Here is a 13,625-nt window from a genome sequence, read left to right on the forward strand (position 1 = left end):
TCAACTGCTTTGGATCCGCCTTGACTGAATTAAATTTTTCAAAATAACAACTTTTCGTTTTAAGAAAGTTTAACATGGACCTCACATAGTAACCAGTTATTAAACTGTTATCAGATGTAATCCATTAATATCGAATTCAAATTTGGCACCAAAAACAATCGTTTGTTTCTTCCAAAAATAACATTTGCGTCGAAAGTTGTGATACTTTCCCATTGCACGTTAAATACATATATCGCAGAATATTCATATATTGTGTTGCCAAGACTTACCGCATAAGCAAAAGAGTAAAGTACTGGCAAGGAAGATCCACCCCATAACGTCATCAACAAGTCGTTTCTGCGAAGCTCATGTTACGCTGAATATCGTCTTTTCTGTCTGTTGGTTAAGCTTGACGATGCTGGGTTAATCATTTGTACGACAATCTCTGTAAAAGAAAAGTATTCAGTTTCGATTAATCATTCTGGTCGGGTTAAACGAGTGTTTAAAACGGAGACTGCAGGAGAAAAACAGGATAAGTTACATTTTTCTTATCTTATATAATGACAGCAATGTTTCAAAATTCTTATGTTATCAAAATTGTTCTTTTATATAATTTTGAAGTTAAAAATATATTTCTCCACGTTTTTCGTAATTTAAAAAATATAGCTTTGATAATATTAAAATATTGTGTTTTAACGATTATATCTTCGGCTAGAATTAGCAGATTATTTTCCATTTTTAGCTATTTTATATTAAAATATTCCTTTTGAATCATAAACTGAGACTAAAATCAAAAAGTCAACAAGAATCTACTTATCATGTTTACCCCTGTGATTTAGCAACGATTATATTTGTTTGTAACGTAACAATGGCGTCATTGGTAAAGCGAAATGTTAAATTAAACAAAGGTTATGCTATCAGTAAATTATAAAGAAATACCTTTGGTGATATGATTCACCGAAACTGTATTCTCGACCAATTTCACAACACGGTTTTTGCAAAGATGTTTAATCAGCGGGAATCAATTTAAATGGAAATATTATTCGAAAGGATTCGATTACGTTCCGCGACAAACCCATTCAATTATGCAGCTTCTTACTGTATGGTTTCCCGCCTTTATCGAGTATTGAAATTTGATACAACAACGCACTCTGTCGTTGAAAAGTATATACAGAGGATGTATCGATAAATCGCATTCTGAATGAAGAAATAATACACACTTTAAATTTTTTATAAACTGAATGCGACTGTATGTATTTCATGATTTGTATGATTACTCATTAATTACACTATATGATTAAATATTTTAGACTATAACTACAATGAAGTTTTAACAAGCTTAATATCCAAAGTAACTAAATATGTAGATAAATTTTGACAACGTATGCAGATCTTTCATTTATCAGAACAGGAATACGAATTCAGTAGATTAATTATAAAGTATTTATAGTCTGAAAAATACGAATTAAATACATTGAATATATTAATTATATAATAAAAAATTTTAATTCTATATATCGATTAATTGATCACAGCGCCATAGCGAGCACGTGGTTAAATTCGACGTAAATCTTGAAGACCTGTTGACAATTTGATAACATAAGTAGTCTGTGATTGTTTGTAACAATGGCAAGATCGAACGAAGAAGTTTTACGAGATCCCGCGCTTTTGATGTATTTAAACAAAATGAATTTAATCGAGTTGTGATAAACATTCGCGATGTGACATTCGTAACAAAGAAAAAAATGATGAAACAAGTGTTCATTACTGCTGACAAACTAGCAGAGGAGATTAGAAATATACAAAAATGTTTGCAATGCACAATTTGGTAAGTTTTTAATTGTCATATTAAAATCTATGAAGTAACTTAAAAACGAATAATTCATAAATTTGAAACGCATAATATGCAATACATGTCAGATCAATGCTCATGTTAAGATTCAATTCATTTGAGAAGTTCTATTATAGGTTATATATGTATAACTCAGTATTTTCAATGTTCTATGCTTCGAATAACCTCAAATAAATGGAAGGAAATAAGTATATTTGTTTTGTTTCTTGACTTGACAAACCATTTTTTTTAATTCCATTTGCACTATAAATATTGTTTTGTTAAAGACATATTAACTTTAAATTAATACGTGAAACTGTCGAATTCATCATTTAAATGGACTCTAATAAATTCATGGCCATTATTAATCTTTTATCATGCTTATTTATTATATTAATATAATAGTTTTCATTTTGTATCTATAGTGGAAGACTAGTTAGTAGTTAGACTGAATGAAAGCGACTTAATATATATTTAATGAGATAGTTATATTTTATTTCTATATTCCTTTACGTTATGTATGTAATTTTAAGGCAGTTAGTTTGCTTACTTATGAAGGCTTATCTATTACTGATTAAATTTTGTATTTTCTGATTCTAATATAATATCTGCATACTATATACAAAAAGATAAAAGTATGTGGTATAATACATACAAGAAGATTAAGACTATAATTAAGATTTCAACAAATGATATTTTACATAAAGTTAAGAACTGAAGTTCTTTAAATATTTGATCATACATTCTTCATATATTTTTATACGCCTAAAAGGCTACTTAAAAAACTATTATTTAATTCTTTTACTTAAAAAGGTAATGTTCTTTAATTCCCTGTATTTTATGACGTTAAATCATTCTCCATAAAGAAATTATTGTATTAAAATATTATTGAAAAATTATATTATATTGCACTTAATATTTTGTATACAGTGACAACAAGAATTATTTGTTCTTATTTTCCAATGACGGATCTTTTTATTAAGTTTTATTAAGTTTTAAATTTTATTTTCATAGTATCAAATTTTTGTGATCATATGAAAATACTAGTAAATGATACAAAGTTTAATATACTTGGACCTAATTAATTAGTATATAAATGCATAGAATAGTGTGCAAATACATTTTGTGGCCTTCGTATATCAAACATTATATATACTCAATTTATTAGAATCTATTATCAAGTTTTATTGATCTTATAGCATTACATTTTTACTTTAGTGATTATTAGATATCTCATTTTGATTATGAATTGTTCAAAAATAAATAATTTTGTAAATTTAAAGTATGCTAACATATACCGTTGTCTTCACTAAATTTATTTAATTATGTATTCTATTTGAAATACTCAAAGCTTGCTGATATAATGGATTATGTGCCTTTCTCTTTCAGCTTGCAAACCATATCTGAGCCAGTGAAAACCCTTTGTGGGCATCGATTCTGTCGCCAGTGCATTCAAACGCTATTGCAAAGTAAAAATGCTCTCTGTCCACTCTGCAACCGTGCTATACAGCGTCGCAGCATTTCTAAGGACGAACACATGATATTATACATCGATGGACTACAGAAACTAATCGAAGCGGTGCAATCGGATTCAGGCATCGATAGTAAGTACTTTCGCCTTATCGAGGAGATAACAACAATATTTCGTAGAAGAATATCTGATGTTCGGAAACTGCATTCTTCTATAAATAAGATTATTATTATCGTCGTTGAAATAAAAAATGTATGATTAAAACACTCGACATGAAGATAATGATTGAGTAAAGAGAATTTTTTAATGTTAATTATTACAAGCGTATAATAGTATAACTATTCAAAATTTGATGAAAAAATATTTAAGCACATTTGTTGTAAATAATTTCTGATTGATGATATTGGAGAAGATATTTAGATGAAGACAAACTTATTTATAGTAGATGACTCATTTTGTTTGGCATTCAAGTATACTCGCTGGGAGAAGAATAATAAAATGTTGAAGTAACTCTATAGACGTGACACGTTCGTATATTTTTTGAAAGTGAAGAGAAATTTTATTTTTCGCACCTTTCTGCAAAAGACGAAAATCTATCTTTTACAGGAATTCCCTTGTAATAATTAGTTAATATATAAATAATATGTAAGATAATTCTATATGTAATTAATTATATAAATAATAGGCTTATATAATAATCACCTTAATACACTATATACAGTCTTAATTGATCCAATAATAACGCTGCAATAATATATTGCTATATTTGAGCGATAAATTCGAGAATTTCGTACATTACAATATATCTTACATGGATTTTTATGGTGTAATTTATTTCTCAACCGCCCATGCAATACACGATATAACACACGAGATCAAATATCTATTCATGAAAAAAATAAATATATTGTCACGTACACAGTATTACACATAATATAATATGCAAAACAAATACCGTCTGTATGCAAAGTTCTATTATCATAAATGCAAATGAAATTTCGCTATAGCTGTTCTCATAACACAACTCTTTAGAAGTATTTTCTCTTTTTTTAAAGATCTTGTATAATAATAATGATTTAAAACAGAGCCTATCTATAACTGACTTCTAATTTTTATGCTCAAAAAATAAAAAAATTTCGGTTATGAAATTTCAAATATAATATTTACATCAATCGTTCTGTTAAATAGAAAACGGTAGGAAAAATTCGCGAGAAAAAAATATCGAGGAGACGATAAATTTCTCAACGCAGATCAATACGTTTAAATGGAACTAACGTTCCGCCGCGATAAACTTTTTTCCCTGCAGTCTTAAGTAAAACATGAAGTTTAAAGTACACGTGCTGGTACATGTGCCACAACATCATGTTCACTCGGGTTGCCTATCTGTTTCACCCGCAGTGTAGCCGAACGTTTTCAAAAATTTAGGTCCTAGTGTTCTTTGGTATAGCGATGCATCTCGATGGTATCCAAAACTTCAACGTTTTACGAGCACTCTGCGTTTACGCTCTGGTATACGATCGAACGTAGAGAATTTGCTGAGTTTTCTTGCTTTCACATTTTATTCATAATGTTCATCTTTTGTTACTTTTCTCTAGATTCTCATAACGCTTTACTACTCGCATGATTTATGTGGAACATGAGAGATGATAGGAAAATGTTTTATTCAAGAATTGGCAATCGATTTACATTCTGGTTTCGAAAGTGGACTTAATTAAAAAATACTAGTTTTTTTGAACAGAGACGTTTTTGAAAAAAATAGTTTTCTATTTGTTTTCTTATTATCTTCTCATTTTATTACCCGTTTCTATTGAAGCTATAAATAATAACCAATTTCTATTAATAATAATGAAAAGCTAAATTTGCTACACCGATCAAATTCGGTTCTGAAAAGCTGAAGAATAACTCTGAACACGTTTTTAAAATCTTATCTCTGTAACAAAAGTGTGCTTTTATCGAAACAATTAAAACGCTTGATTAAATTCTTGATTAAATTCTTAATTTTATAACGATATACGTACTTGCTGTTTAATAATAAAAAAAGGCAGCTCAGCATGCCCTGCTTCGCGAGACACAGGTCATAGGTCAATTTTCTAATATTCTTTGCTGTGACATGCTCTCAACTCTGACTTTTCTCAAATGCATTAACGTGCTTGCATTCTCTGCTACATGTACATACTCGTACATGAGTTTCTGTAAAGCCAAACAAATCTCCTTGAATTTCACTATGAGTGGACTTTACAGGCTGGAAAGAGATTCCGAGGTACATATATTTCGAATGCACGACCTAGTAAGTTATTAATATTTCTAGAATATATTTTAATTTTGCAAATAAATTGCAAGATTGTTTAGTTCCCTGAAAAATTCAGAATTTTAAATATTCATGCAAAATAATTTTCTTTTAAATGGCAAAATATTTTAATTTTCAGCCTTAATTTAATTAGGAAATTTATTTAAAATTGGTAAAATACAGAATAGCGTTAATATATCAGCCGCGATAATGAGGAAGAAGATAAATGAAGAATGTTCGCACCGCAAGATAAATTTATTATACGTAGTAATTAAATTATATGTGGACAACAATCGACGGAATATGTGAAGCTATCGAACGCCTCGACGCGTGACTTTCCGCACGTGATATTCGCTATCATAACAATTTCCTCTCTCTAAACAGGTTGTCATTTCTACAAGCGCTTGAAAGATTCGAGTGTTCAAAAATAGAAATTGATTTATTGCAAATATTAAAATTCCAATTCCCACCTTTAAATCTTTTTTCTCGAGTAATTGATCCAAAATAATTATAATTTGATTTAGGAAAATAAGAATTGCAGAAAAATGTATTATCTCTCTCTTTTTAATTAGTTACTTATTTTAATTAGTTTGAATATCCCTCAGCATTGGAAAGTTAATTTCATAATAAAATTCTGTGATCATTTTTTCATTAAATTTAAGACTTATTAATAATTTGAAATAATTTATCCCTCTACCTGAGACTTCGGAAAAAGGAAAATTTAAACTTCCGTCTTTACCTCCAGTCAAAATTAATGTTACATTCAATTCGTGATGAAGATGAGGGACATTTCCCTATAAATTCTAATAAAAATTTTAAAGCATTCTGCTTCATATTTTCATCAAGATTTAATCGTTCTACCTAGAACCTTAATGAAAATTTGAAACGTTCTTTAGGTTTTAGTGTAAATTTAAAAGTGTTGTCCTGGTTAATTCCTCATTCTGGTTAAAGCTGCACGATACTTTGCTAGAGGTTTTAATACAAATTTCAAACATTCCATATTAACAATATCTTGGAAAAGCTTTAAAATAACGTACTTTACTACTTACTACAGCCCGTGAACCAAGACTCTCTTACCGATAAACGTCAAGAAACTCGGTATCTCAAAATATTAACCACGAAAGCCAACATTTACGGTCCTAAATAGCCCAGGTGTTTTTCTAACATAAACTTTATCAAGACCCTGATAAATCCAAAATACCTTTTTCAGTACTGTCTCATTTATCAAGACCACGCTGCACACAACAAAGCGAATCGTCAGTTAATACCGAATTCACTAGATGTGACACGAAGGAGTTGATCAAACCGAGCTGTTCTTACGTGGACACCAGTCTGCGAAAGGAAGTCGTTTCCCAAAATCAGAGAGGTCGATCTCGAAAAAACCTGACATCACAGAAAAGCAAAACGAAATCTACACAGAAGAAAGACGGCGGTATCACGAAATACTTGTCGAAATGTGGTTTGTCTGGCATAGGACAGTTAGATGAGTCGAACGATTCTCTAGACGAGAATCTGGCACAAGGCAAAGTAACAAGCTGGCTGAAGGATCTGTCCAAGCAGGAAACGTTAGACAGTCCTTATAAAGCTGAAATCGTACAGTCTCCAACATGCAATTTTAATGACACGTTATTTATCTCAGTTTCTCAAAACGAACCACAGATCAAGATCGACAATTTTGACGAAGACGTTGACACGAGGATGAATGATGACGCTAGTCAATCTGTCAAACAGGTTCGAAGGACATCTTTAAGGAGCGAGAATAACGAAAGCGATTCGAACAATACGATCAATCGCAGGACGTCTACGGAGACAAAAACTGCGATTGCTTCGTCAAAGGTGGACTTTGATACGATGAATCCGAGGCCGAGCACGTCGAGGATGACGAGATCGTTTGACGATAGTAAGGAAAAGAGCGAAGAGAAATTCATAGACGTTAACAGGACGTCACCCTGTGATATGTTGTCCAGCATGCAGAAGAATTGGTCCTCTGTAGAGAAGTTTGGCAAAGAGATGCGCACGAGGAAGAAGAAATTGAAATCCTTGAACGTGAGCATCGAGAACAAGGGAAAATCTCGGTCAGTAGATGAAGCTACGGCGAACCTGAACAAAGAGGAAAATGTGAAAGTTGTCGACGACATAGGTAATAGACGAACGAGGAAAAGAAAGGAGTCGGTGATGGCTGAAGACGTTGCGAATGTCGCCGTGGACGAAAGATTCGACGAGGGGGAAAGTTCGGCAAAAAGTGATTTTGTTCGCGTGAGAGATGCGTCGTCCCCGAGAGATAGAAAGGATAGATCGATGTCAGAGAAAGTTCAGTCGACCACTGAATCATCCTTTATCACACTAGAAGAGGGCAGACAGGTGCACATTCGATATTTGAACACCTGTCAGATGAACGCGATTATCGGCGTAACATACGAGAATTCACGAGCTGGCATTGAAACGGACCAAACGAATAATGGCGAGGAAACGACGCTCCCTACAAAACGACACGTCGATCTATTCGATACGCCTTTCTGCGATCGAGATAAGATATTTTCTCAAACGATGCCGGTTAAATCAAACAATGACCAAGGTGGACCGAATCTGCTTGATGAATCGCCTAATGAGAAAAATAGTTCTCCGACACCAACGAAAGAGATTGCGATGACCGATGAAGCAGATTCAACCTCAAACTTACAAACTTCAACGCCTCATCGCAGAAGATTGTCTCTGAAGAGAAGAAGTACAGAGTTTAAATTGAATAATTCTCCCAGTCCGATCGTTGAATCTCGTATTGGTCTGCAGGCTGTTAAACGAGACTTGAGATTTGAGATTGAGCGTGAAAGTGATCAGGCTGATGGAAACGTTGGCGTAGATAAGAGAAATCTGGAGGAAGCAATTGAAACACAGAAACGTAGAGCTTCTACAGATGATAAACTGGATGGTAAACGTGTCAGAGGCTTGACTGCCACTTCGACCGAGTTTACGAACAGGAGGCTGAAAAACAGCGGGTGCAATGTGTCCCTGGTCACGTTCAGGAAACTAGGGAAAACTTTCAAGCGTCGCAGAAAACGAATTCCCTTCTTGTATCTGGGAACAACCAAACGGAAAGCGATGGTGGGCCATTATCCTGGGTTCCATGTACAAAGACCGTGTAATCCGGTTGATATATTGGACACGCTGGATTATACAATTCAAGATGGCTTTGGTAACAATGCACTAATCACGTTGCACGATACACAGATAATAGATGAGGACGAAGGCAAAGAAGCAGAACCTGTCGCGGCAGTAAGTAGTGTAACTGAAGCGATCGTTTTCAATAATCAGGTAGATCATCGCGAAGAAAATCCGCCTCAAGAAATTCAGGAGAAAATTGTTTCAGTTGTTGAGATCCCTGACAGTGTTGAAAATAAATCTCCAGATATAGACGTACTCTTGGTATCCCTGAGTGGAAATAAAAAACCATATCTCTTATCATGTGACGAACAGTTTGCTAAATCAAATAATACATCGACCAAGAGTACCGTAAAGATGATACCATCAACAAATGACTCCCAGTTACAGTTCCTCTCGTCAGAATCCCCCCCGATCGACATTTCACAGACCCAGAAGCTGATCCACGAAACTGAACCTGACACAGAGACCAACAAAGTCTCTGTCTCTGGAGGTTTCTTACACATGTCAGATCAATCCGATTCTCCTCGTACGCCAATGAGAAAAAGGAAGAAATTTGATAGTCAAGACAAGTTCTGTGATAGAATGAAAAGAAAGTCTAAAGTCAGCGACGAGGAGGACGTTTGCTCCAATCACAGTTTCTCGTCAGAGATCACGTGTATTAGGAACGACGACAAAGAAGCCCCATTCTTCCAGACCGATTTAGGCGAAAATTGTCAGTTCTCCGATCCTAGCAGCAAAGACACGGAAATCGTACCGGTAAGCTCTGGCTCAAATATCTCAGACAGCGAAAAAGGAAACAAGAAGAAGGTGTTCAAGAGAATTTTGCCAATCGCCAATTCAAGCACTGATTCCCCGGATATTGTCTCTCAAGGCGTCTCTCCAACGACCAAGCGGAAACGAGTCGTTTCTCCTGAAGTTAGCGACGAAGAGTGGAACGCGATCGTGCACAACTGGGTCGACGAGAGGTGCAAAAAGAAAGGTAAGTTGGAGCAAACTCGTGATTCCTCTAATTTGATGAATGCGTCTCGCGCGGTTAGAGACAACGCTTCGTTAAAGTCCGCCTCGTCAGATCGTGACAAATCTAGCAACAAACTGTCTACGCTGCAGTGTAGACAGCAGTTAGACTTCGCTGGTAGATCCAGCGACGAAGGAACCAATTTCAGTGGATCCAAGTGGAGGAAGAGTTTGGAGCCTAAGGATTCGTCGATTGCTGTCGAGGACTCGCCTGATTTTGGATTGACGATAGATCGAATTAAAAATATACGAAACAAAACAACGGAACTTATACAGGCGGATACTTACGACGATATCATAGCAAATACAGACTATGAAGAAGTCATTATAGAGGACGATAATGGAAAGAACAGAAAATCTAGAAGAGAATCGGTCGAGTGTTTGGAGACAGATAGTTACGAGAGAAAATCTAAATCAGTAAGATCGTGTGTTGAAAGTTCTTATTCGTCGAGTAAAGATGTTCTGTGCGTACGTTCTAATGGATCTGATAAGGAGAATAGCCACCAAATATCTGGTGCATTGTCCGATAGCGACAATGAGAATGAAGAGAGACTAGTTCCAGTATATGTAAATATGGTTAATAAAAGTTCGAGGAAGAATAGATTACAAGAAAATTCACTCAAGTCATCCGGCAACGAATCGATGTGTATTTCAAACAAATCATTGGGACAGAGATCAATGATTTCTTCTTCTCAGAAGCATCCAACGAATGCGAGTGTGAGCAATTCTACAATTAAGGATATGTCCGAATATGATTCTTTGATGGACATCACGCAACATGATCTGATGATTAAACAATTTGAGATGGATCTGTTTGAGAAAAATTATAAAAATTCTAACGTGCCTTTGGAAATGGAAAAGAAGATTCTACAGACGCCGAAGAGTAACAGAAAGAAATGTTCAAACGCAGTTGGAAAGGTTGGTCTCTTTATCTTTTATAAAAGATTCATATACGTATGGATTTATATTGATTTGTACGTGAATGAGAAATATATGAGTTTCGAAAATTGATGATTAACATGGAGTCATTAAAATTTTAGGTGAAGGTATAGAAAACGGTGATGGTAAAAGAGTTTCACATATTTTTCACAAAATTTGAAAAGTTCTCGTATCGTTAAAATTTATAATTTTGCTGAAATTATAAAAAGTATTAAATGATATATTTACTTGTTGGACAAATGATACATTTATAGCAATATCTAGTGCAATATTTCTAATTATTTGTAGTGCAATAGTATTATTTTAGAATATGATACTTCAGGTCTTCTATTAATCTAAATTATTTATTTTTCTTTAATTATAAAGAGAAATTTAATAGAGATTTAATAATAAAATATGAAGATAAAGATGAAGATGTAATCTAATATTACTTTTAAAATTTGTGTGCATTTCAAAGTAATTTTATTCAATTCGCAAATTAGAATTATATACAAATTTAAAAAAAAGATTTAAGAAATATCTCAATAAACTACTGACCGTGAAGATCGATAAGTAAAAATAAATGACGATGAATCTCCATGGAAGATTCCTATGAAGAAACTGAAAAGACTGCTCTAAGCTAATAAATTCTTCACAGAAAAACCTAAAAGTCGTCTAGAAGGTTATGAAGCTTCTCTTTCCGAAACTCGAATAACTCTTTTAGCTCCTCTTCAACCACCTGCCGCTTAATTATTCTAACTTAAAAAATAATTCGATATTTCCATTTGAGCGTCACTCGTTCGTAATTTTGAAATTTCACGTAATTCGAAACAATCATTTAGAAAGCTTCGTGCTTTAGTATTATTCACGGCGCTTAACTGATAACTTTTATCGTTCATCCGCTACTTAAAGATAAACAAGACCCTACAGTCTGAAATACTCACTCTCTGCTTTGAAATATCCAGGACGTCGAACACTCGGGTGAAGAAGACGACATTGTCGAGAACACTCCTAACACAAAGACGAAAAAGTAAGTAACACGAGTCTCTCGTAACGTCCATTCTTCTTTCAGTTTTGAAAGGTACATTATGCATTTCAATAACAGCATTACACGTTAACGTAATTTTTCTTACACCGTTCAAATTTTTGTAATAAGTGTTATATTTATATAACAATTGCTAGTTGGAACGAAGATGAAGAACTTTCCATTGAAGCAATTCAATTTTATCTGTTTGTTTACTGAGATTAAAATCTGCATTTTACGTGTTTACTCTCTATGAATACATCATTCGTATTTTGCAATGATTTATAAAGTGATTATTTGTTGGAACGAGGGCCAAGAGACTTTCATCGAAGCTGCCTAATTTAGCCTCTTTAAAGCTATCTGTTGGTTAAAATTCAAACATGCAATAAAGTCTCCTATCTTTAATAACGTTTTACGACTGATAAATATATATTTATGATAACAATAATTTGTAATAATATTACAAATATAATAAACAGAATAACCTCACGTGAAATTACTTTTGCAATTAGAAACACAGCTTTCTCAGTTCTATGTGATTTAACATCGCGTACAAAGGTCCATTAACTAGAAACTTCTGTTCAAAAGCGAAGAAAAAAGAAGACATAGCGTCCATTTTATTTTATTTCCATTTTATTCGATTTTCACGAAGATCGCTTTTCATTTGGCATATTGCGCGCTATGAAAAGGCACACAGCACATCAATTCCTTAAACCCTTCTAAATCCTCCAATATCCGCCATCAAAAAATATTCTGCATATCAAATCGAGCAATTTTACGCAACCGGTATCACTTTCTTCAGTTTGGGAGCGATCAATTCGACGCAAAGGAGTGTGGTATCGTCGTTCTCGGTTTCGAAGACCTTGGAAAAACCATTGCCTGCCAAAATCCTACAGTCGGCGACCGGAAGATGCCTCACCAATATCAGCACTCCGAATTCCATGACCAGCATTCCTCCTCTCTACCAGAGCACCCCGAAAATGCATCAGTCTACCTGCAATAACGCCACGAAGCTTGTTCCTCGCGCGAATGAATCCTCTAACAAGCAGACGAAGTATCCCATTCAGCGAAATATGAATCGAAGCGTTCAGGAAAACACTGTTCAGCGTACAAATAACATTGAGGAAGATGTCGTTCAAATTATAAATAACAGTCAGGATAATATCGTTAAAAGTACAAATAATGTTCGAGGCGTTGAGAAAAATATCGCTCAACGTGCACAGTATGCCAACAAACAGAGGTTCTGTTTTGTATGCAGCGGACTGACAATTCATGAAATCGATCTAGTGAAGAAGTTAACGCAAATGCTGGACGGTAGATACCTGGCTCAGTTCGATAAGGATGTAACACACGTGATCGTGAAAGCTGACAAAAATAACGGAGCTAGCAACACGTTGAAATACCTGCAGGGTATAGTCCATAGGAAATGGATCGTGAGTTATCAGTGGGTGGTGGATTCGGTAAAGGAGAGAAGATTAGTGAACGAGGAATCGTACGAGGTGGTGGATTCTAAGACTCTCGAAGAAGGCCCTCGAAAATCGCGATGCAGAGAGAAGGGTTTATTCGAGGGATTCTGCTTTCTATGTATTGAACCGTACGTCAACGTTTCTATAGAACAGTATCAGGTGAGCATGTTTTTCAGAATATGTCTTCCATTTCGTCCTTTTATAGCGCGAGAACGAATAAAGAATGTTACATTTATATTTTTCTACAGAATCGCCTGTTGCGAACGAAACGTTTCAAGCGAAATTTAATCAGCGAAGATATCTTCAAAATTTCGACACGGTTTTTTGTCTCTTTTTAGTGGAATATTTTTATAAAGAATAAGCATTCTATTGAATGACATTTTTATCTTTCTTTTAAATTTCTTCAATGTAATCGTGATAGTCGTGTCTCGTTATCTCGGCGCTAGTGAAATTAAACGACGTTTCGTATAGAACGT

At 34.2% G+C, this 13,625-nt stretch overlaps 2 protein-coding genes across 5 annotated transcripts in view; one reads left to right on the forward strand and one right to left on the reverse strand.

The window, feature by feature from the left end:
• The window catches only part of LOC126920526 (uncharacterized), a 98,745-nt gene that overhangs the window by 10,733 nt on the left and 74,387 nt on the right, over positions 1-13,625 (reverse strand). Inside the window, exons 1-2 of one of the 2 annotated variants that reach the window (XM_050731070.1) lie at positions 11,604-11,659; positions 270-424 (exon numbers count right to left, since the gene is read on the reverse strand). In XM_050731070.1, the coding sequence (XP_050587027.1) occupies positions 270-315 (46 nt within the window). In that variant the 5' untranslated portion in view covers positions 316-424; positions 11,604-11,659. Of the gene's footprint in view, positions 1-269; positions 425-11,603; positions 11,660-13,625 lie in introns of those variants that run through there. The other variant, XM_050731069.1, reaches the window with a different exon arrangement.
• Positions 1,530-13,625, forward strand: part of LOC126920506 (breast cancer type 1 susceptibility protein-like) — a 44,722-nt gene continuing 32,626 nt past the window's right edge. For 2 of the 3 annotated variants that reach the window (XR_007711984.1, XM_050731017.1), the window contains exons 1-5: positions 1,530-1,807; positions 3,200-3,414; positions 6,779-10,659; positions 11,625-11,689; positions 12,486-13,308. Coding sequence is in view for 2 of the 3 variants with exons in the window: in XM_050731017.1 (XP_050586974.1) it covers positions 1,725-1,807; positions 3,200-3,414; positions 6,779-10,659; positions 11,625-11,689; positions 12,486-13,308 (5,067 nt within the window). In the remaining variant the exon portion in view is untranslated. The remainder of the gene's footprint in view (positions 1,808-3,199; positions 3,415-6,778; positions 10,660-11,624; positions 11,690-12,485; positions 13,309-13,625) is intronic. The other variant, XM_050731015.1, reaches the window with a different exon arrangement.

Source organism: Bombus affinis, chromosome 9 (assembly GCF_024516045.1).
Source record: "Bombus affinis isolate iyBomAffi1 chromosome 9, iyBomAffi1.2, whole genome shotgun sequence".
Classification (NCBI taxonomy): Eukaryota; Metazoa; Arthropoda; class Insecta; order Hymenoptera; family Apidae; genus Bombus; species Bombus affinis.